The 23,664-nt window shown below is 39.7% G+C and overlaps 1 protein-coding gene across 2 annotated transcripts in view; it reads right to left on the bottom strand.

The window, feature by feature from the left end:
* CPE (carboxypeptidase E) overlaps positions 1 to 23,664 on the bottom strand; it is a 113,128-nt gene that overhangs the window by 76,292 nt on the left and 13,172 nt on the right. Inside the window, exon 1 of one of the 2 annotated variants that reach the window (XM_044384415.3) lies at positions 8,729 to 8,793. The exons of the other annotated variant lie outside the window; for it this stretch is intronic. Within the exon in view, the coding sequence (XP_044240350.1) occupies positions 8,729 to 8,778 (50 nt within the window). The 5' untranslated portion in view covers positions 8,779 to 8,793. Of the gene's footprint in view, positions 1 to 8,728; positions 8,794 to 23,664 lie in introns of those variants that run through there. 2 annotated transcript variants of the gene reach the window in all.

Raw genomic sequence — 23,664 nt, 5'->3', positions numbered from 1 at the left:
AGGGAGAAGGGCAGCCTCAGCAGCGGAAAGGCATATGCAAAGCCTAGCGTGGAGCAGAGTTTTGGGGCTCTGGAGATCAAGCAAGTTACATGGAGGGACCCAGATTGTCTACTGTATCTTCTCCCCTTGCTGGTTTCCATTCTGTTACCTAAAAGCCTCCAGCTCCCTTATGATAAGTACTTCATCCTGCATTCACTATGTTATTGGAAATTTGAAACAGTATTTTGTGTCCCTACTTGGGGCAAATCATGAGCAAGAGCCACACCACAGAGCGGGCCACGCAGTGGCAGTGGAGCGGAGGACAGCGCCCAGAGCAGCAGGTGGATGGAGATGAGCAGAGTCAGGGCCAGCAGCTGGGCTGCATCCTCCCCAAGCACCTTCCCCCCTCCGGAGCTGGGCATGGAAGGTGCGGCTCAGCCTGATTAAGGAGGCCAAATACTTTCCTTACACCTTCCTTACCTAAAGGCACTAATATGGTCTCCTTGTAAGTGAGGAGTGAGCTGTCTCAGGAGCGTGGATGGTGGCTGAACTGCCGGGAGAGTACAGATGCGAACATCCCTTACCTTTTCCAGTACCTACATTTCCCAAAGAACATTAATGCCGTACCTAGAACTGGAAAAGCAAAGCCAAGTTCAAAATCTTTAGTTTGCATTTAGTGTTCACCTTTGGTGGGTCTAAATCCTAAACAGAACTAAACAAGCAACCGAAAAGATCGCCCTCCTTTGAAGAGTGTCTGTAACAGTGTAACAATGCTTGGTTCATCGTCCAGTTCTTACTCTCTCCAGTGCTTACCTACAAAGCAGAGGCAGGTCTCTATGTGACAAAGATAACATGTAGTAGGTCACTAACTAAATGTTTTTGTGTTCACTTTGATCTATACATTCTACATAATTGAAAATACACCCTTTCAATTTGTAAAATAATGAGGTGATGGCAGGGTACGAGAGAGCACCACAGAAAATAGACGTTCACCAATAAGCCCGTACTCAGGGCGAAAATTTAAATATTAGTTCATTGTTAATTATCCCAAAACATACTTCCTTAGAAAGTAATACTGAGAAAATATTAAGGATTGCGGTGACTGTTACCCTGAATAATGCTTCTTTCATTTGGCTGTATTTAATCCACGTGATAAAAGAATTTATTAACATTACCCTCCAGGTAGCAGTGGCTGTAAAAGATAATTCAACTCCGTGCCTACACAACAGCTCCCCAGAGAACAAAAGAATCCTACAAAGTAACATAGGAGGGAACACAGTCAGGTCTGCTGCCTCCCACACTGGGAGAAGTAGATTAGCTCCTTGCTATGGAATCCTGTAAGAACCCTTCTTTGAAGTCTTCTCCTCAAATCAGAAGGTCAGTGACCCACAGATAGTTCCACGATTGGCACCGTTGACATCTTCACTCATTGCCTGTTTATGATTTGTGAGTCGAAGGGCTAAGAATGAAATAAAGACTCCATGCCAACATCTCATTCAACATCTTCATTTGGAATTCATTTACAATAATTAGGTGGTTATAGGAAAACTCAGTCTTCTAGTGTTGATTATATTTTGTTTAAAAAAAAAAATTGGCTTCTGCTTTCCCAATCTGGCACTTTGCACTCACTAGAGTTCATTTCAAAATGCAAATATTATCCTAAGCAAATAACCAGCTATCCCCTCCCTCATGTGAGGTGGTACTTTTCAAGCTCAATTTTATTTCTGGATGCAGTCTTCTGAATGACTTTATGTGTCTGTGTATTTTTGTCCAACATTTCTTTGGACAAACTGTGTAAACCAGTTGATTTTCACCAAATACTGTAATGACGGAGCCAGGTAGCCTACAAGGGAACACTGTTCATTCAGGACATTAACATACACACACACAATTTATGTAAGAAAATGTTCTGAGCTTCCTGACTGCATCACTGTTTTCATTTTTCTTACACAAAAACTATTCTTAGAAGCATAACAAATTTTGTTTTTCAAGGAAGAACATCTGGCTTTAAGTTGCATTGAATACACGGAGATGGATTATTTAAACTCACCCTTCTCTAAAGCATATCAGCCTGTTCATCGTAAGATTCTTAAAAATTATAGCTTTGCTTGCATTTGTCACTAAAAAAAGCTTTCTTTGGAATAAAACAGATTTTATCCAAACATGCAGAACTATTTTCAAGATACATTCATCTGGTCAATTTGATAGATTAAAACTCTCTCCAAGTAGTAATCCCTCAAGTTATTTTAGGAAAACTACTAAAACAATAAAAGCTTAAAATTTGAATTACACAAGCTTTAAATATTCTAAATCCTTCATAGATTTTATTCTGCTATTATATTGCAGGAAAAATATATAAATATCTCGAAAAAAATAACAAAGCTAAGACATTTTTTTCTCAGCATGCCATAAGCAAGCTCGGGAAATGTCTCAAACTGAACATTCCACTTGTCCATATTAAAAATAGAATATTTCTCCAAATGCTATTAATAATTTAACTTAGAATAGAATCATAAATATGCATGAATGGAAGATCACTTGCTCTCTCCCCCTGCTCAAAAAGACCTTGGACTATATTTTTCCATAAAGATGAACAGCTTGACAATTTTCAGGTATCTCGAGGCACATCTATGCTGGAAGCTCTGAGGAAGACAAAGGAAAGGCTTCAGTGGTATCTTCCCTGATCCCTTGAGCTGTGGGGCTGCCCCTACTCTGTGATCCCACAGCACTCTGCCCATGCCTAACCCACACCATGTGCCATAATAACCAGTGGACAGGTCAGTCTCCCACACAAAAGTTCCCAAGCTATTTTAGTGATCTTGCTTTCTATTTGAGAGGTTCAGTAACTGGTTTAAAGTCTCAAAAGTAGCAAGCGAGAAACCTAGAATTCAATTAAGAGCTACGCAATCCCAAAGACCCTCACTCTCCATCGTACTACACTTTTGCTCAACACCTAGCATCGTACCTGCCAAGCTGGTGTTCAGAAGATGTCTGCTAATTGGTTAAGCGCATTAACGCATCACATTCCATGTTAGAACTGTCTGAACAAGATCCCCATCCCACGTCACCCCACCCTCCACGTGGGCCCCACCATCATGGAGTTTCCAGGCCAGGGAAGGAAGTGATGAGCATACAGGCACATCATGGAGAGGTGGCATCTTGGTGGACATTGATAAAGAAATAGGATGTAGCCACTTTAAAAAGCAAGGCCGAGTAAGAGGAAGGAAGGGAAGATAAAATGTTTGAGGCACAGGAAACAGCATTCGGTAAGGTGGAAGGGGGAGGAAAGAGAATGTCTTGTCAAAATAAGCGAAGTTCAGCCACCCCGTATGGAGGTTCCTCAGAAAGTTAAAAATGGAGCTACCCAATGACCCTGCAATTGCACTACTGGGTGTTTACCCCAAAGATACAAATGCAGTTATCCAAAGGGGCACCTGCACCCCAGTGTTTATAGCAGCAATGTTCACAATAGCCAAATCATGGAAAGAGCCCAGATGTCCGTCAGATGAATGGATAAAGAAGATGTGGTGTATATATATACTATGGAATATTATGCAGCCATCAAAAAAATGAAATCTTGCCACTTGCAATGATGTGGATGGAACTAGAGGGTATTATGCTAAGTGAAATAAGTCAATCAGAGAAAGACAATTATCATATGATCTCATTGATATGTGGAATCTGAGAAACAAGGCAGAGGATCATAGGGGAAGAGAGGAAAAAATGAAACAAGAAGAAACCAGAGAGGGAGACAAACCATAAGAGACTCTTAATCTCAGGAAACAAACAGGGTTGCTGGAGTGGAGAGGGGTGGGGGGGTGGGGTGGCTGTGTGATGGACACTGGGGAGGGTATGTGTTGTGTTGAGTGCTGTGTATTGTGTAAGTTTGATGAATCACAGACCTGTACCCCTGAAACAAGTAATACATTATATGTTAATGATTTAAAAAATGAAAAAAAAAATAAGCGAAGTTCAGCAGGGCTAGAGCTGGAGCAGGAGAAGAGAGTGGCAAGTGAGGAAGCTGCAGAGGTAAGCAGGGACCCGTCAAGAAGTCTCCCCAGGAATGCATCATAAACGTCAGAGCTGCTAAGAAACTAGATCTTCATTTTAAAAAAGAGAAAGAAATGACAATTACATGACGTGGTAGCTAACGATACCAGGGTAACCCTACTGCAGTAGATAAATGTACCAAATCAACCCGTTTTACACCCCAAACCTATGCAATGTCATGTATCAGTTACAGCCCAACTGTAAAAATGAGAGAGAGAGAGAGAGCATGCCGAAAGGTTTGGGTTTGATCCTAAGAGTATAAGTGTATCACTGGACGGTTTTAAGCAAAGGAGCAACATCGAGTTTGTGTTTGAGAAAAATCATTCTGCTACAATCGGGAGGAAGGGGAAAGGAGGGATGAGACTGAGGAGAGGCTGGGGAGCCAAAGAGAAGGCAGGCATTAATCAAGGCAAGAGATGAAGAAGATCCTACCACTTCTTCCTGGCGTACAACTTTCAATAAGTCATTTTAAAGTTTTTTTGAGTTTTGCATTTTTTAAGCATGAAGAAAAACACTGCCTGCCTCACAGGGTTGTGTTTAAGATTAAGTGCTGTGACAGAGCTGATGGCATGGGATGGGACAGTGTGGTGGTGGAGAACACAGGCTCTGGAAGAAGAGGCTGTGGGTTTCATCCTGAGTCCTCTACTTCCTAACTGAAACTTGGGGCAAGTCATGTAAGCTGTCTGTGACTCAGTTTCCTAACACATAAAAGAGATAATATTGGAACCTGACTCATAGAGTTTGTGGAGAGGATTTCATGGAGCAATGCCTATTTTATTTAATGTCTTATCTCCAGCATCTAGAATTATGCCTCGTAAGTAGAAAATGCTTACGAATATTAGTAATTATTTGAAAAGTATAAAGGACTATGTCATTGTCAGGTGTCCCCATAACTGTAAATTATAATTGCCTAAAATTTTCCCACCACCAAACAAACTATATTTTTAAAACTTCGCAGTCTCTCTGTGAACCACACATTTGTTCTTTTTTTTATTTATTTTTTATTTTTTTTAAAGATTTTATTTTATTTATTTGACAGAGACAGCCAGTGAGAGAGGGAACAGAGCAGGGGGAGTGGGAGAGGAAGAAGCAGGCTCTCAGCAGAGGAGCCTGATGTGGGGCTCGATCCCAGAACGCTGGGATCACGCCCTGAGCCAAAGGCAGACGCTTAACAACTACACCACCCAGGCGCTCCAACACACATTTGTTCTTTTAGACATAAAAGTTAGTTTACATTCTTCTCTTTTGTTTATTTCTTACATTTTCCATAATGTGTTTTACTCTTTCAAACAAAACTTCTTCTGTTGAATGAGTTTGGAAACCCTAACTTTCAGGCTGGCAAGCGCCCAAGTGCGCTCTAAGATCCTGAACCCCACTCTGCACATAGACAGATGCTATTCCACTGGAAAAGCTGTCCCTTGGGTGGAGGTTCAACACCTTTAAAAGCCATATTACTAGCTCAGCCACGGGATCTGCAAAGCAGCCACTTGCTGTCCCAAAAGTAACAAATTATTACAAAAAAGATGGTTCCCTTGTGTTCAGAAACAGCTTCCATATTTCAAGAGATGATTTCATCCTCATGGACTTAAGAGACACTCGGGCCCCACTCTCTCCCTGCCACACTGCTCTTCTCCCCACTTCTGGTAAAGAAAGATCTGCTCCTCAAATCATCAGCAACAGGTGTAGAGTTTCAACCGGCAGCACGAGAATCCACGGAATGATTTACCACATACTGTAATGAGTGCACACTCTTCACTTTGAATAATCATTGCATTAATCCTTTGATCAGATAAACAGAATATGTTTGCCGTGTAGCCTACACTCTTCAAGTATCTAGACACCCATGAGAAAATCACTGTAGGCACATCACAAAGTTTCCACTGTGTATTATAAAGAACTAGAATTCAAGTGGCCAAAAGAGAAGAAAGCTGGTTTCCATCTTCATTCAACAGAGAATGAGGAGGGGAAGTGATTCACTGATCAAGGCTGTGCTTGGCCAATGATTTAGCAAGTATATGGCACTGATTTACCAACTCTGCAGAATGTCAAGTATCCCCCACCCGATGGACTGTGAGTTCCACAGAATGAGATAAACCAAGGAAAAGAAGGAACCAAGGGAAGTCAGAAGGGAAGGAGTGGAAAGAAGAACAGGACAGAGAGGGGAAGGAAAGGAGCGAGGGGGAAAGGCAGCAAAGAAAGGGAAGGATGAAAGAAAAAAGTTGTCCAAAAAAATCCATTTTTAAAATAACAAGAACTGATAGCACGTCTCTTATGCTACGAAAAGAAAAGGAAAGGAAAGGAAAGGAAAGGAAAGGAAAGGAAAGGAAAGGAAAGAAAAGAAAAGAAAAGAAAAGAAAAGAAAAGAAAAGAAAAGAAAAGAAAAACCTCCTTTTCCAATAGCGTCTTTTTGTTTTAATAACTTCTTTCCATAGAGGAGATAAAGGGGGGGAATATTCCCTCTAGAGAGGAGAAAGAGACCAACTCTCAGAAACAATGAGCTAGATTTTGATCTTAAATAATACTGGGATCAAGATCCCATATGATAATATTAAAAGAATCACTTCCCTATTCCTTGAAGATGGGAAAGACGATATAACGTCCTACATTCACCATTCTCTCTGGTCCTGGATTCCTCTACTAGTGCCGCCAGGAAAGGACCTTTGACATCCCCCAAAACCAGGCTTTCTGCGGAACTGTTGGCCTTTAGCCCCAGATCCTACAGCATCCGCAGAAACCCCAACCATACGCCTACACAGGCACACACACACTCACACACACACAAGACATGGCAGCACCATCAATGAAAAGAAAATTAATTCTGAGCAAGATTTTCCCATTCTCTAAACTAATGCCACGTTTTCTGCTGGGCCTTTAAAACACCTTCTAAGAAATTATTTCACTTTCCCTTATGAGAAAGGAACAAATGTAAAGACAAATATGGTCCCCTCCTTTTTTTTCCTTTTTTTTTTTTTTTTTTTTTTTTAGTAACTGCATGTATAAAGCCTCTGCCTCTTAAATCGAGTAGTACTGAGATTCTATTTCAGCACCCTCTGGGATGACAAGATTCCAAATGTGCAATAAAAATAAATGTCCATTAATAGCTGGGTCTTTAGCAGCCGAGAGAGTCACTGGTCCCTTTCATTTACTCACCAGCTCGGGTGTGATTTCTACTTGGGGCACAGCTGTGAACAGTTCCATCAATAGTCAGCCCGCATCAGAAAGGGGTCAGTTCATAGCACTAGGTTTCAATGATTACTCTCTTTGAGCCTTTATAAACTGAAGTTGTTCTTCTGGGTGAATTGTTCATACTGTTCAAATTGACACATTAAGGTCTCTGATTTTTTTTAATTAATTTAAAAGCCTTGTATAGTCGACAGACAAAACTACTTCAGGAAGAGGGGCAACTGGTACACAATCCTGAGATTACGTATATCCCATTAATACTGCACTATTATATTATTACATTAATTCAGCAATACGAAGGTTACTGAGTGAGCATACACCCTAAATAGACTATAGCATAAAACAATTCAATAAAGACCGGCCTATCCCTGTTCACTGCAGGAGAAGATCACCACAGTATTTCATAGCTTCTTAGAAAAGCATTGTTACACTGCTATTTTTGAGATTTTTTCTTTATGATTTTTATTTATTTTTTTGACAGAGAGAGAGAGAGAACACAATCGGGGAGCAGCAGGCAGACGGAGAGGGACAAGCAAACTCCCACTGAGCAGGGAGTCCGACGTGGGGCTTGATCTCCAGGACCCTGGGATCATGACCTGAGCTGAAGGCAGACGCTGAACCAACTGAGTCACCCATGTACCCCCATTTTTTAAGATTTTATTTGAGAGAGAAAAAGTGAGAGAGAGAGAGAGAGAGAGAAAGCACAAGCTGGGGGGGAGGGGCAGAGGGAGAAGCAGGCTCCTTGCTGAGCAGAGAGCCTAATGCGGGGCTTGATCCCAGGACCCTGGGATTCCGACCTGAGCCGAAGGCAGACGATTCACCGACTGAGCCACACAGGCGCCCTGAGATTTTCTTTATCAAGATTTCATTTGATGGGCATAAAGGAAGGCATGTGACGTGATGAGCACTGGGTGTTATTTGCAACTGATGAATTACTGAACACTACATCTGAAACTAATGATGTACTATATGTTAGCTAATTGAATTAAAAAAAAAAAGATTTCATTTGTACGTTGAAAGACTCAGAACCAAAGAGAATCGTCAAATTAAGTTTACTTTTACTCTGTCATACAGATGGCATCAAGTCACCAAAACTGACCATGGGATACAAGAGCGCCTAGGAGGTTTCCAATCATCCTCGGCCACCATACTTTCCAGTATTCAGTTTCATAATCTGGCTGCTTCCTGTACTTCTCCAGAACCACCACCCCTTCCATGAGCTCACTTACATGTACTGAGCCACTCTAGGCATGTTTGTGACAAAACGAACATCAGAAGAAGGGTCAGTTGCTGCTCTGTGATTTCACCAGTTGGAGGTAAAAGCTTGAGATAAACATAAATGAATCCATTCCCATAATGTCTCCTGCAGAAACTTGTTCTAACCCTCTGATCAGAATTGATGGGGGATTTTGTCACTGTGTACTCTTAGCCCTTTGTAACTATTATTGACTTTATATTATTCTCTCGAGTCTCCTTCCACCCTAATAGCCCTTTGAGGATCAGAAATCACACATACCTGGGGGAATGATGAGAGTGTATTACAATGGCTCCCAACAGCATCAGCATCCCTGGAAAGTTGTTAGAAATGCAAATTTTTAGGCCTCACATCATACCTATTGAGTCAGAAACTCTAGGGATGAGCCCCAGCAACCTATGTTTTAACAAGTCCTCCAGGTGATTCTGATGCAGGCTCAAGTTTGAGAGCCTCTGGTATATTTGAATCACTATGGGTTTTGGAAGCACATAATCTAAGTTTGTTTGTTTGTTTGTTTAATTCCTGCGGTACCATTGATGACATGAAGTAAGTGATTTGACATCTCTGAGTGGCCCCACCTCATCTATGAAATGGAAAGAATATTAAATAATGCCTGACAAATAACATCTGTCTTTATATCTACACTTCCGTCTTTGTATTTTGTAACATCGACCTCGGGTATCTAGTCAACACTGAAAATACTTTGTCCTTCACATTTATTTACTTAATTGAAGCAAATGAACTGAATGAAATGAGAAGAAAAGGCACAGCCATTGGGAACCAAACCATAACGTGCCTGCAAGCAACACCATTGATAGATACAGGTAATGGGTGAGGAGGAAAGTCATTTAAAACGCTACCGGGGAGGGGCGCCTGGGTGGCTCAGTTGGTTAAGCATGTGACTCTTGATTTCAGTTCAGGTCATGATCTCAGGGTCATCAGTTAGAGCCCATGCCCAGCTCCATGCCAGGCATGGAGCCTGCTTAAGATTCTCTCCCTCTCCCTCTGCCCCTCCCCCACCAAGCTCGGGTGTGCATGCATGTGCTCTCTTGTTCTCTCTCTCTTTCTCAAAAAAAAAGATTGCCTATGGCTGGTGGGGAAATGTGGGGAGGAAATTGGGAAATGGAGAGTGACTTGATGATGGAGTTTCTTTTTCGGGGAATGAAATTGTTCTATAATTGAAAGTGATGGTGGCTGTGCCGCCCCATGAATATACTAAAACCCACGGAATTTTATCCTTTAACTGTGTGAATTGTTTGGTGTGTGAAGTCTATCTCAATAGATCTCTAATAAAAACAATAAACAGCAAGGACTTTCAGCCATTAAAAGAGGCAAGTTTTAGGACAGAGCTCGACAGCAGTGTAACTCTAAAATCTCAAGAATAAACTGTGAAGTCAGTTCAATTATATTCTCCTTGTTATAATGTATCAAAAGAAATACAAAGAAAAGACGAAAATAATATTAAAAATATGAATTGTAAGATTTCTTCTTTTTATATTACTAGTAAGCCAGAAAACACATATCGGTGGCATATGTGGTAACTTACATTTTAACAGTGAAATCACTGTCACATTTAATAGTGGTGGCAGGATTTTAGAGCTGAGGCTTCAGTGATTGTCCATTTCAGATCCCAAACTTTACAAAAGTAGACTTCTCTCACGTTTTTCATTCCATTTCACACTTCTTCCCCACCACTGTGCAAACATTATTTAATTCAATTCTAATAAACTCTCTTCTGGAACATAGGTTTCATGATCCCAAGAATGTAGTTGTTTGATTGTTTGTTTATTTTGGGGAGAGAGAGAGAGTGGGAATGAGGGGAGGAACAGAGGGAGAATCTCCAGCAGACCCCTCTCTGAGCATGGAGCCCAATGCGGAGCTGGATCCCACAACCCTGAGGTCATGACCCAAGCCAAAACCAACCTTTGGACACCCAACCGAGACACCCGGGTGCCCCTAAATTTTTTTTATCTTAAATTTCTTACACTGTCCTTTTCTCATACTTAGTTGACTTGAACATTTGTTGCATGGTTTCCTTTGTAATATAAATGCAACATAAACCGTCCACAATTCAAATTTTTCCTTTTAATACCTTGTCTGGACAGTTAGGCAGAGCTATGAAGGAATCAAGTAGCCACCTAAATACTCTTCATAATCACCATTAACGTAGTTTTTTCCAAGAGCTGACTTTTTAAATCTGAGCTCAATTTGGGCTATCAGTTCAGAACCAAATATTTCCCAGTGTTTGGTTCTTTCAAATCCCGAAAGGGGGAGAAAAAGTCTGCCATTTTTACATTCCAGATTTCAAAGCAATAATTATTGAGAAAGAAGAAAGAAAGAAAGAAAGAAAGAAAGAAAGAAAGAAAGAAAGAAAGAAAGAAAGAAGGAAGGAAGGAAGGAAGGAAGGAAAAGAAAAGAAAGAAAGAAAGAAAGAAAGAAAGAAAGAAAGAAAGAAAGAAAGAAAGAAAGAAAGAAAGAAAAAGAGAGAAAAGGGGGAAATTTACAAATGTTTTTAAAGACTTGGGTATTTTTTCCTTTCCACTTTCAACTTGCCAAATTTCTCGGGTCCTCATACTGACTCTTTCCTCTTCAGAGAGAGTAATTTTCCTGTGACACATTTGAAAGTTTATATTTTAATTCACACGGTGTCATGCAACAGGCAAGAATCACCTGAAGTACAAACATCCTCCCAGAGTGAGCTATGCATCACGCACAGACTGTATCTATAAGAATAATAACCCTATCACAAATGGGACCAGGCCTTTACAAAATTCATTCAACGCTCTGAAGAGGTAAGTTAACATCTAAGTAAATACTGAGTCAATCAGGCTGAAAATGTTTGCCATCATGATTATTGGCACATTTTCCTTCTCCATCACAAAGAGATTGGCTTAAAACAATAGTGATATCTTGATCTATAAAAAAAATTACTCAGTTTTTATTAAACATATCTTGTGAATGAAAATAAAGTTGCAGTCTTCTGAAGAAGAACTAACAGGAAAAAACAATCTGTAGATGTATCACCTTTCCTTACCTGTCTTTTCTTCCTCAAATTATCCTACTCTTACTTCAACAGCCTCCTGGCCAGACTCCCTACCCCATCCCCACTTTTAAGACATCTGGCTTAATATTAAAATAACTAATTTTACGAACACACCACTTGTCATAGATTCACCCTTAGCTTAAAAGTTTCCAGAAGCCCTTGTTACCGTCATCACATCTAAACTCCTCTGTCCAGCTTTCAGGGTCTCCCATATTGAGGTACCACCCAATTGTTTAAAGAATATTTTGTGTGCCCTCCTTAATATCCAAACATGGGCCTTCCTCTGCTCAAACAGGTGTTCCACATCAAAACAGGAAATATGGAGAAGAATAAGGTTTGGGGAATAAAAATATTTACGAAACACACATCGTGTGCCATGAACCATATAGAGTACTTCACATGTGCTATCTCATTTTACACCCACATAAATCCTGTGTGATAGGTTTTCTGATTTTACAGAATGAAAATTGAGCCACAGAGAAATTAAAGATCTTCTTCAAGTTCTCTAAACTGCTAAATGGCAGAGCCAGCAACCCTCCAGGGTCTTACATCAAGTTCTTGCCCATATGTTAAGTTTTCATTACAGTGAAGGTGTTCACGAGGCAGATGGACATGCAAACCTAAAATCCAAGGGAAGAGACTAGAGCTATGCTTTGTGGGCATTGGCTTATAGTTAGCTGCACCTATTTCTGTGAATGAGCTTGTCCAAGGAGAAGGTGTGTAATGCAAAGAGAAGAAACCAATAACAGAAGTCTGGGCAATGCCACCACTTAAAGGGTAGACAGAGTCTCAAAAAAGACTGAGAAGATACAAGGAGAACCAGGAGACTTAGCCAGCACAAGTCAAAGAAGATTTGCAAGTCACAATAAACGAGGTGATCAACTGTATGATGCAAAAATAAATAAATAAGGTCGAGTACGATAAAGATTGAAAGCTGCTCAGTGGAATTGGTGGTTAAGAGCCAGGGTGACTCAAAAAAAAAAAAAAAAGAGCCAGGGTGACTCAGAACTTCCATTGAAACCAGGACAGTTTTGAGAGTGAAGGGGGGCTCTAGTAACAAATACCCAAGGAGCACAGAATATGGCCCCATTTTGCACCAGGACACAAGGTCACCCTATGAGGAGATCACTAGTGTCCTTCACGAGAACAGTTTCAACAGCATGACGCCAAGGAAGCCACATTGCTGTGAATCTGGAATAAGTGTGATAAAGAGGTAGAAAGAGATTAATCTTTCCAGATGCTTGGTTTGATGGATGAATAAGAAAAGGATAGTGTTTGAGGGGAATCAATCCTCCACTTACTCCTTCTTCTAAGTTCTACTGAACCTGACCCCACCTGTCACAGTGATTTCCAGCCAGTTCAGGAAGCAAGTGACTTTTCCTGAGACCTCTGTTTCATCAACTACCACAGCCCATGGCATTGCCCTCTACCTCCGGCCCCTGAAACTCTCTTCCCATGATTTCCATGGCACTGAATTTCATCAATGGTCTCTATTTCTCTGACTACTCCTCTGCTCTATCTACCTCCTCTAATCTTAAAAATGTTGATATATCTACTAAGGCTCCGCCCTGGGACACCTTCTTTTCTCTGTCTATTCTCTCTCCCTCAGTGGTCCCATCCACAATCACCACTTTCACCTTCACCAGTCTTGTAGATGATTCTGAAAACTCTTCCTCTCCTCAAGCTCTCCCCTGAAATATAGGTCCTCATTTCAAACTAACGACCATACATCTCTCTCCTGGTGGTTGATCCACCACACCTCACTAAACCTGTCAAAAGCACACGTTACCTTTTTCTTAAATTAGCAGCTCATATATTTCTACTCAAGGACACATAATACAACGAAAGCCTGTCTGTTAAGATTTTGCTTCTTTCCCACGTGCAGTAAGCGCTGAACACAAAGTCTGATGTTGTTATTCTCGGAACATCAATTACCTTGGAACCCATTCTTAGAGAGCTTGGAGTGATAATTTCAATGAGTGGTACTGCTCTTCTTCTAGAATCCTCTCATCATTGCCACTTGCTAGGATCCAGGCCTATCAGGACCACTTCTCTCACAGAGACATCTTGGTATTGTTACTGAATATATCTTCCTCCTTCCTTTAATTTCAAATTTCACTTTGCATTTCTCTTAAGGTATCTGCCATATTCTGTCTTGATTATCATATATATGCATCTTAGCCCCTCCTATTATATTAGGAAGCTTCTTAAAAAGAGGGTATGTCTCTTTCTTTTTTTTATTTTTCCAGTTTTTTAATTTGAATTCAATTAGCCAACATATAGTACATCATTAGTTTCAGATATAGAGTTCAGTAATTAATCAGTTGCACATAACACTCAGTGCATATCACATCATGTACCCTCCTTAATGTCCATCATCCAGTTACACTATCCCCCCACCCACTGCCCCTCTAGCAATGCTCAGTTTGTTTCCTATAGTTAAGAGTCTCTCATGGTTTGTCTTCCTCTCTGATTTCTTCCCATTCAGTTTTCCCTCGCTTCCCCTATGATCTTCTGTGCTATTTCTTATATTCCACCTATGAGTGAGACCATATGATGATTATCTTTCTCCTATTGACTTATTTCATTCAGCATAATACCCTCCAGTTCCATCCACGTTGATATAAATGCTAAGATTTCATCCTTTTTGACAGCTGAGTAATATTTCATTATATATATGTGCCACATCTTCTTTATTCATTCATCTGTTGATGGACACCTGGGCTTCCTCCACAGTTTGGCTATTGTAGACATTGCTGGTATAAACATTGGGGAGCAGTGCCCCTTCAGATCACTACATTTGTATCTTTGGGGTAAATACCTGGTAGTGTAATTCCTGGCTTGTAGGGTAGCTCTATTTTTAACTTCTTGAGTTAACTTCTTGAGGAACCTAATAATCCTAAAATTTGTATGGAACCAGAAGAGACCCCAATAGCCAGAGGAATGTTGAAAAAGAAAGCCAAAGTTGGTGGCATCACAATGCCAGACTTCAAGCTCTATTACAAAGCTGTAATCATCAAGACAGCATGGTACTGGCACAAACACAGACACATACATCAGTGGAACAGAAAAGAGAACCCAGAAATGGACCCTCAACTCCACAGTCAACTAATCTTTGACAAAGCAGGAAAGAATATCCAATGAGGGGGAAAAAAAGACAGTCTCTTCAGAAGCAAATGGTGTTGGGAAAATTGGACAGCCACATGTAGAAGACTGAAAAACAATGAAACTAGACCACTTTCTTACACCATACACAAAGAAAAACTCAAAATGGATGAAAGTCTTAAATGTGAGACAGGAATCCATCAAAATCCTAGAGAAGAACACAGGCAGCAACCTCTGTGACCTCGGCTGCAGCAACTTCTTGCAAGACACGTCTCCAAAGGCAAGGGAAACAAAGGCAAAAATGAACTACTGGGACCTCATCAGGATAAAAAGCTTTTGCACAGAAAAGGAAACGGTCAACAAAACTAAGAGGTATGTCTCTTAATATATACACAACAGATATTTACTATTTAGAATGGATAGTTACCATTTAGATAACACATGCATTTGCCATCTTTTCACTGTGTACTTGAAAATCCATTATTTTTATCACTTTCAAATATAAAAGGAAAACTGACAACTATTTATGTTCTAATGTTAAACATCTCCAGTAATCATTATTTTTACAAAATAGCTTTAACATGTGGCTTATGGAGATACAATGTGAGAGAACAGTTTATCAAGTGGGTTCATTTTTAGGCACATCGAGATTAATATGATCATGTTAAAGGTGTATATTTAGGTAATTAAATTTGTGTAATATAAGCAAGCTCAAAAGTAAAGTCTTTAATTCTTAGTGTCAAAGCCTAGAATTATGAATTAATAAAATTGGCTAAAATAGGCAGTGATTTGAAGTGGAACTTCTTAGTCACCGATTAGTTGAAAGAGCCAATTCCTGCAAAACCTATTTTTAAACACGTCAGTGTACGTCACCCAGTATTCTTTGTCTCTCAAAGCTGTACCTTTAAATACGGCTTAATGCCAGATGGTCTCCTCAATAAAAAACAGCAGGAGGCAACATATTAATGTTACTCAACAAACAAGTCTGCAGACACTCAACCAATGAAATTAGTCTTCAGTGGCTAAGCCATTCTGTCACCATGGCAACACCTACTTCAGAAAAAAATACTGAATTTTCCAATGAAATGAGCTACGCATCTTAAAACTCCAGTATGATTCGAGCTACAATGATCAGCTTAGCTAGAGTAACTGGCTAGGTCTTTCGAGTCACCTCACACCAGGTCTACCTATGAAAAGTCATTTGCCCTTCTATTTTAAAATATTTATCTATACTCAGTTTCTAACTCTCTTGATTTCCTAAACATACTCCATTTAAAGGGGTGTGTATATGTGTGTGTGCATACACTTGTATGCTGACAGTCCTAAATAAAATGAGAAGTGTTAATGTCTTAGAAAACTTACACTGGTACATACTCTTATGAGTCTGTTATTTTTTGTCTGACTAAAGAGATTAATCCAGATTAATCAAGAAAAAAACAGAATGATATTCTTAAATGAATGATTAAAATTACAGTTAAATCTTATTTTTAATATAGCTCCATTTTTAAGTTGAAATGATAATTTGCCCCAAGGAAGATGATCTTGTTTTACCTGATGAAAATGCAGAGAAACTAATGTTTGGAAATATATTGTAAAATCAAGATATGATGGTGGGGTAGCAAGGAGACTTTGGAAGCAAAGAGAGAGCATGTTTAAGAACATGGCACAGGGGTGCCTGGGTAGCTCAGTAGGTTAAGTGTCTGCCTTTGGCTCAGGTTATGATCCTGGGGTCCTGGGATCGAGCCCCACATCGGGCTCCCTGCTCAGCGAAGAGTCTGCTGCTCTCTCTCCCTCTGCCGCTCCCCCTGTTTGTGCTCTTTCTCTCTCTCTCTCTCAAATAAATAAAATCTTAAATAATAATAGTAATATGGCAGCAGCTTCCACTCAAATCATATAATAAGAAGGAGAATTTCTGAGTCCATAGCCTCTCATGCTTCATTCCCCTTTCTGATTACCCCCCCTTTCTTTATCCCCTTCTTCCCCTACATATCTTCCTAGTTCTTATGTTCCATAGATAAGAGAAACCATATGATAATTGTCTTTCTCTGCTTGACTTATTTCACTTAGCATTATCTCCTCCAGTGCCGTCCATGTTGCAGCAAATGTTGAGAATTCGTTCTTTCTGATAGCTGAGTAATATTCCATTGTATATATGGACCACAGCTTCTTAATCCAGTCATCTGTTGAAGGGCATCTCGGCTCCTTCCACGATGTAGCTATTGTGGACAATGCTGCTACGAACACTGGGGTGCATAAGGCCCTTCTCTTCACTCCGTCTGTCTCTGAGAAACAAACTGAGGGCTTCAGAGGGGAGGGGGGTGGGGGAATGGGATAGACTGGTGATGAGTGGTGGGGAGGGCACGTATTGCATGGTGCATTGGGTGTTATACGCAACTAATGAATCATTGAACTTTACATCAAAAACCAGGGATGTACTGTATGGTGACTAACATAAGATAATAAAAAATATTAAAAAAAAGAAGAAGGAGAATTTCTTAAAAAGGAAAGAGAGAGAGGCAAGAAGAGAGGAAATGGTCTCAGAAGAAGGGAAGGGGATAAAGCAAACAGGTCTTAATGTACTGATTTTGTATATTTATTTAACAATGTAGCTATATATCCATGTATATTCTAATCTTGATTTTGCCACTCACAAGCCTGTGATGTTAAATGTTACCTCTCTGCATCTGTTTCCAAATTTGTAGAATGGGGATAATAATAGTACCAATCCCATAGGGGTTCAGGATTAAATGAGTTAAGCCTCTAAACAGTGTTTGGCACTTACTAAGCATTATATAAGTATGAGCAAAAATATAAAATAAATTCCTATTATTTTCACAACATTTCAATATTTTTGCTTATGTTTTCTATTTCACTCTACCTTATTTACACTGTTCAGGGCTTTTTGTTTTCAACTTTGCTCCCCTTTCTTCTTTTACTTTAAATGTTATGTTTCAGTCTGACATCATCTTTTTAATCCTCTTTACTATCTTCTTGTCTGACATATCAAACACTTGATGCCTCACTTTCTCAGAGCAACCTCAAAGCCAGGCTGTAGCTCAGCCAACCTCAAAGCTTCTAAGCTACCGCAGCGAGACCCCAGCCCGTAAACCATGATGAGTCTGACTCCAGCCGTTCACCTGAGCGATTCCTCGGCCCAGTTACAGATGACTCCAGAAACTAATGCAGAAATGGGATATAAATATATCTCCCAGGAACCAAAACCTCAGTACAAAGAACACATTTGATTAACTAAAACGTATTTTTTCATGAAAACTATGCTCAATTTAAAATTTCAACATACAGAAACACATAAACACACACACACACTTTTTTTTTTTTCCTTTGAAGAGAGGAGAAAAGAGAGGGGAATAGAACATTGGTAGGGGGGTAATTCCTTTTCATGAGGAAAAAAATGCTCTTCTTCTTTTGAGGAGGAAAAAAGTTGCAACGTTAGAATAACTGACTGGATAAAAAGTCAATCTAGTGTTTATTTACTTAAGCCAAGGAGGGACTCTTCTTTATATTAGAATTAGCCCGGTCCCTGGGCCATACGTGCAAGACTGGGTTGTCACAAGCCTTTCACTATAAATTTTTTTAGTCATTCGACCACTGAAGTACTTCTGTCATCAGCAGGCCTTGTGCTCGGTTAGCATTCTCTGACAAAAACATTTCCCAAGAGTCTGTACAACTCTCCATGTGAAATAACATGTAAACCCTTTGAGCTACATAGAATACACAGCATTTATGATTTCAAGTTTCATCCCGGTTGTCTATCCAGCTTCTAAGCAAAGTATATCCTTAACAGAAAGTAAGAAACAAGATGAAATTTAGTGCACACTCTTCATTCTAATCCATTTTTACAGGAGAACCTGGAAAATGACCCTAAAAAGTCACTTTTTTATTCGTTTGGCAAAGAAATAGCTGCTAACAAAACTGTCCGAGCAAATCAGGACCAGTATTATTGACTGACCCTTGACACACAGAGAACTGTCTCCCGACCCTTCTTCTTGGCCTTGCACCCACCGGGCTCTGGACTCCCACTCTTATCGACACCCAATGACCATGCACAGATCAAATGGGGAATTACAGCAGATCTGAATAATTCAGACCAAATACTTTCACCTGAAACAATATGATAATCAGAAGGAAAGTATTTCACCCTGAATTAACTACAAAATTATCTTAAGTCTTTTCATTGTATTATTAGCCCTATTCCTGTTCATGAGAACACATGATGTCACTCAAACATGGTCCTAAAGATTCTGGTATTGTTGCTGTTTGTCCAAATGCTGCCTGTAAATTACCAACAGAATCTATCATCTAATCATCTTGGTAGGATCTCACAAACGGCAAAAGACAAAACAAAAAAAGTTTCACCCATATGTATTACATAAATATGCTTAACTTCTTACAATAATGCATACCATTATTTTCTGTACAATAATTTAAGGGGGTACTTTTTTCCAGGTATAGTTCCCATAGTTCCTATGAATATTTATTCTTTTAATATAGCTTATTTATTAGATATGCAATAAAATATCAATAATTCTTCCACCACTGTAATGTTTTATAAAACACTCACAAATATTGAAATAAAGTTCTTTAAGAAACTCTGTGCTGGGGGCACCTGGGTGGCACAGCGGTTAAGCGTCTGCCTTCGGCTCAGGGTGTGATCCCGGCGATCTGGGATCGAGCCCCACATCGGGCTCCTCTGCTGGGAGCCTGCTTCTTCCTCTCCCACTCCCCCTGCTTGTGTTCCCTCTCTCGCTGACTGTCTCTCTCTCTGTCAAATAAATAAATAAAATCTTTTTTAAAAAAAAAGAAAGAAACTCTGTGCTGACTGTTTATTTGAAAAAATTCTCAAAAAATATGTACTCCTTTTTAGCACAAGTAACTTTTTTCACATTAAAATTTAATGTAGACACATGAACAGGCTGACACAGTACTATTTTTGAAAGGAAACCCCACCCAATATCAGTTATTTATATTCCGTACCCCTAACGTCCAACAACACATGATTCATTCTGCACACGGAGCACAAAGCTTGAAGTGGCTTAGGAACCACAATACCCTCACAAAGGCCCTCCCCCAATGTTTACAGTCTCCCAGGACTAGGATTCCAATTTGGAATATACAACTCAGGGATCTTAAGACTTTACTGTAAATGGGCAGTGAGACGGGAGGTGTCTGTATTATATTCCCAAAACAATTGCCTTTATGTATCTTTTTTTAAAGATTTTGTTTATTTATTTATTTGACAGAGAGACAGCCAGCGAGAGAGGGAACACAAGCAGGGGAAGTGGGAGAGGAAGAAGCAGGCTTGCAGCAGAGCAGGCAGCCTGATGCGGGGCTCAATCCCAGGACCTTGGGATCACGCCCTGAGCCGAAGGCAGACACTTAACAACTAAGCCACCCAGGTGCCCCGCCCTTATGTATTTTAGTGCATATCTGACCTTTGTTAACAATTTCTCGTAAGTGTATTTTACTGTATATGCAACTGTCCATCCTTGGACAACTTCTGGTTTGGCCAGTGCTCATCTTGTATCTCGTCTCATCTCCCAAAGTAATCTCCTCCACCAAGCATCACAGAGCATAGTAGATTCGGCTGACTTCCCCATCCAACACTTCTGTCATTCCCAAAGTTTCTCTTAAGCCACCAGCCATTAAGTCTTTCTCTCCCTTTCCCACTGTCCACACAGTCTCTGAAAACGTGCCTCTCCTTTTTATTCAATTAGCCCACTCCTCAGCACTGAAGGCCCAGCCCTTCAAAGAGTTCATTAGAGCAGTCTTCCAACAAAAGCCTATTTCTTCCTAGAGAGTGGATTCTACTGCCCCCCAAAAAACATTGTCTACATATACTTAGAGTATGTTAAAGTGATTTATTTCAATCCTTTCCCGATTTTGCCACTTAACACACCCTCTGGCCACCCCAAGCCCTGGCCATCCACCTGCAGCACACCCATACCCATTTATAGCACACAGGGCAGGAAACTCTGTTCTAAGGAACTGAAAGCACTGATAAGCTACATTCCTGCAAACTCCCTCCCAGACTTAGTCCATGCAGGTAGCTCGTGTCCCTCAATGGCCACATAAGAAATAGTTACATTGATTCCCCTTTCCGTATACATTGTTATGGGAAATACTCTAAAAAGAAAGCCCAACTGTCTATCAGGAAATGGGTTCTAGGCCTCCTAGGCTACAAAAGCTTGGGGAGGTGGTTTAATCTCTCTCTGGAGCAAAGTGTAATCATCTACAAAATGAGAGTGTTCCTTCCAGAATGGAAAAAAAAAAATTATATGATTCCGCTTCACAGTTCTATGTAACACTAATAAAGATTGGGTCTAACATTAGGAGCAATTTAAAATAATTTTACTCTAATCAAAAACCTATAATTTGAGAAATTAGTTAAATAGTAAATATTTCTGCATAGTGAATTTCTCTCCCAAAAGCATCCAACAAATTACATGATCATTATTCAAATGTTACACAAATGCATCTGGATGAAAGTTCTGGAACGTCTGCCAGTGCATGGAGAAAAGCTATGGGTTGAATCTCTTTCAATATCAAACTACATCATTTTTTTGGTGTTGCTTTTATTTTGTTGTTAAGGATAGTTTTTGAAATGTATAGTCAAATATAATTGAGCTAGATCTAACTGCAGGAAATCAGCCTGACAAAGTCAAAATTACACGGGGCGCCTGGGTGGCTCAGTCGTTAAGCGTCTGCCTTCGACTCGGGTCGTGATCCTAGGGTCCTGGAATCGAGCCCCACATTGGGCTCCCTGCTCAGTGGGAAGCCGGCTTCTCCCTCTCCCACTCCCCCAGCTTGTGTTCCCTGTCTCACTGTCTCTCCATCTGTCAAATGAATAAATAAAATCTTTCTTTAAAAAATCAAAATTAGTTAACATCTTTTTACTCCATTAACTTTTAGACAGTGTCCAGTAATAGCTACCTAGAGTGAAAAAATATAGGTAATCAATTGTTGCTTATTACAATATAATATATATTATATGCTTACTATAATTATATAATATCTAATATAACCATATCATTTTACATGCCTAATTTATGTATAAATATTATATATAATGTATATATAAATGTATACATACTATGTTACATATTATGTGTTATATTATATACATATACATATGTGTATATATTATACACATATACATCCCACATACATATACATACATATACATATACATATATACATATACATTATGTTATAATACAGAAGGTTAGCATCAGCTCCATCCCAAATAGTTTTAACCTCCTGAAGAAGGAAATTCCACAGGACAACACCCTGAACATTATATTCTCTCTAACAAGGTGAAAATTTCACATGTTAATGGCATGTAATTATCTGTCACAACAGTTATTGAAGGTTTATATATATATAACAGGCACTGAAGAAAAAGACCCAGGAATAATCTTATACTGGCATATATCTTCTACTTTCCAGATGTGATTCACTTTAAGACCTGCTCAAATCCCCCTCCGTCTGAAAGCCCTTCATGATTGCTCTCTCAACTCTTTGTAGCATTTGAGTCCATACCTTCACATTAAGTACTTGGTAAAATACTGTTGTTTCTTGCTCCCTCTTGTAAGAATCTCTTCAATTTGTAGAATGTCAGTCATAGAGCAAGTACCTGTTACTATTGTTAACTAGGTCCATTAGAGATACAAATACAATAAAATATAGTAATAAAAGATGCACATCATTTACTGTCCTCTACTACCCAGAGTTTGACTTCCAAATGAGAAGTGGTTTAAAAGCACTTCTATCGGGTATTTCTAATTTGCCTAGTGAATCAATGCCTTTAGTTGTCCAATTAGGGTGATTTATACCTGCAAGTTGTTAGTAGGGCCTTTTTGATAATAAAGTTCTTATTACCTTGGTCTGGGAACTGAGATCATGGAAAATGTGGTATGGTCTACAACGGAGAGCCGCCTTGGGCTCTTGGAAATGTTGGCAGAGGTATAAATGCTTTGCTTATGCTACTGTCTTTACAGAATCCATAAATACATTAGCTCTAGTCTATGAATTCTGGGGGAAATAACCAGCCAGTCTCACCTTTCTGTACATTCATTTAGGAAACACACTCTCATTCATTCTCCCTCCCTGTACACACAGGTCATTGAATGATAGCAATCAGTGGCTTAGCTTTATGTTAAAATAACAACAGCACCAATGATAAGAGTTTTAAAACTACTCAGGAAAAAATACTTAATGTTTCTGAAAGTTACATGTAACTTTTTAAGATACTGTTTGTGCAAACTGAAGTAGGAGTCAGAGAAGGAGAAATGTTTATTAGAACGGTATCAAGTACCCCCAACTCCCTTCTATCCAGCAATCTGAATCGACAATAAAAAAGCATACCCAGAAGTCTAAAAGTAATGGGGGAAAAGGTCTCAGAAATAATAAAAATAACTGACACATAGTTCACGTTGTTTACTGTTCGTGCCAAGCTTAGAGCTGTCCTCAACATACAGACCACCAATTTAGGCACAGGAGTAAAATTATTATACTCTTTTAATGAAGGTTCTCCAGTTCAGTCCACAGTGACCCGTGGAGAGAAAATCAGTTGTTCAAATGGATTTGATAGGTACAGTAAAATTGTGTATCACTCACACATATGAAAACACGAAACTTTTTTAATCCCAGACACGACAGCGGACAGTGGAACGCTGGAATCAACCCAATACCAGGTAAGTGTATTGGGGAGACTCTTCCAAGCAACACTCAGCCCACAGGTGGTTCTAATTTGGAGAAAGTTAATTTAGGGAGCGCTTCTAGAATCCGTAACACAGAGAAGGAAGCATCTTATCAGACACTGTGCACATGCTCAACACCTCCAGGCCTCCTGCAGCTCCTGAATTTGGAAGCAAAAATTCTTTCAGGGGACTGAGCTCTGAGCCACGACATGCAGAAACTGAGGCTAATGCAAGCTTCCTGATGCCCTAGAGAGTGACTTATGTGAATAGAAAAGATTTAGAATTTAGTTTTTAAAATTCAACATTCAACTTAGTAGAAGTACAAATTA

Source organism: Ursus arctos, unplaced genomic scaffold, assembly GCF_023065955.2.
Source record: "Ursus arctos isolate Adak ecotype North America unplaced genomic scaffold, UrsArc2.0 scaffold_11, whole genome shotgun sequence".
In the NCBI taxonomy this organism is placed as follows: Eukaryota; Metazoa; Chordata; class Mammalia; order Carnivora; family Ursidae; genus Ursus; species Ursus arctos.
This window is presented reverse-complemented; position numbering and strand designations above follow the sequence as displayed.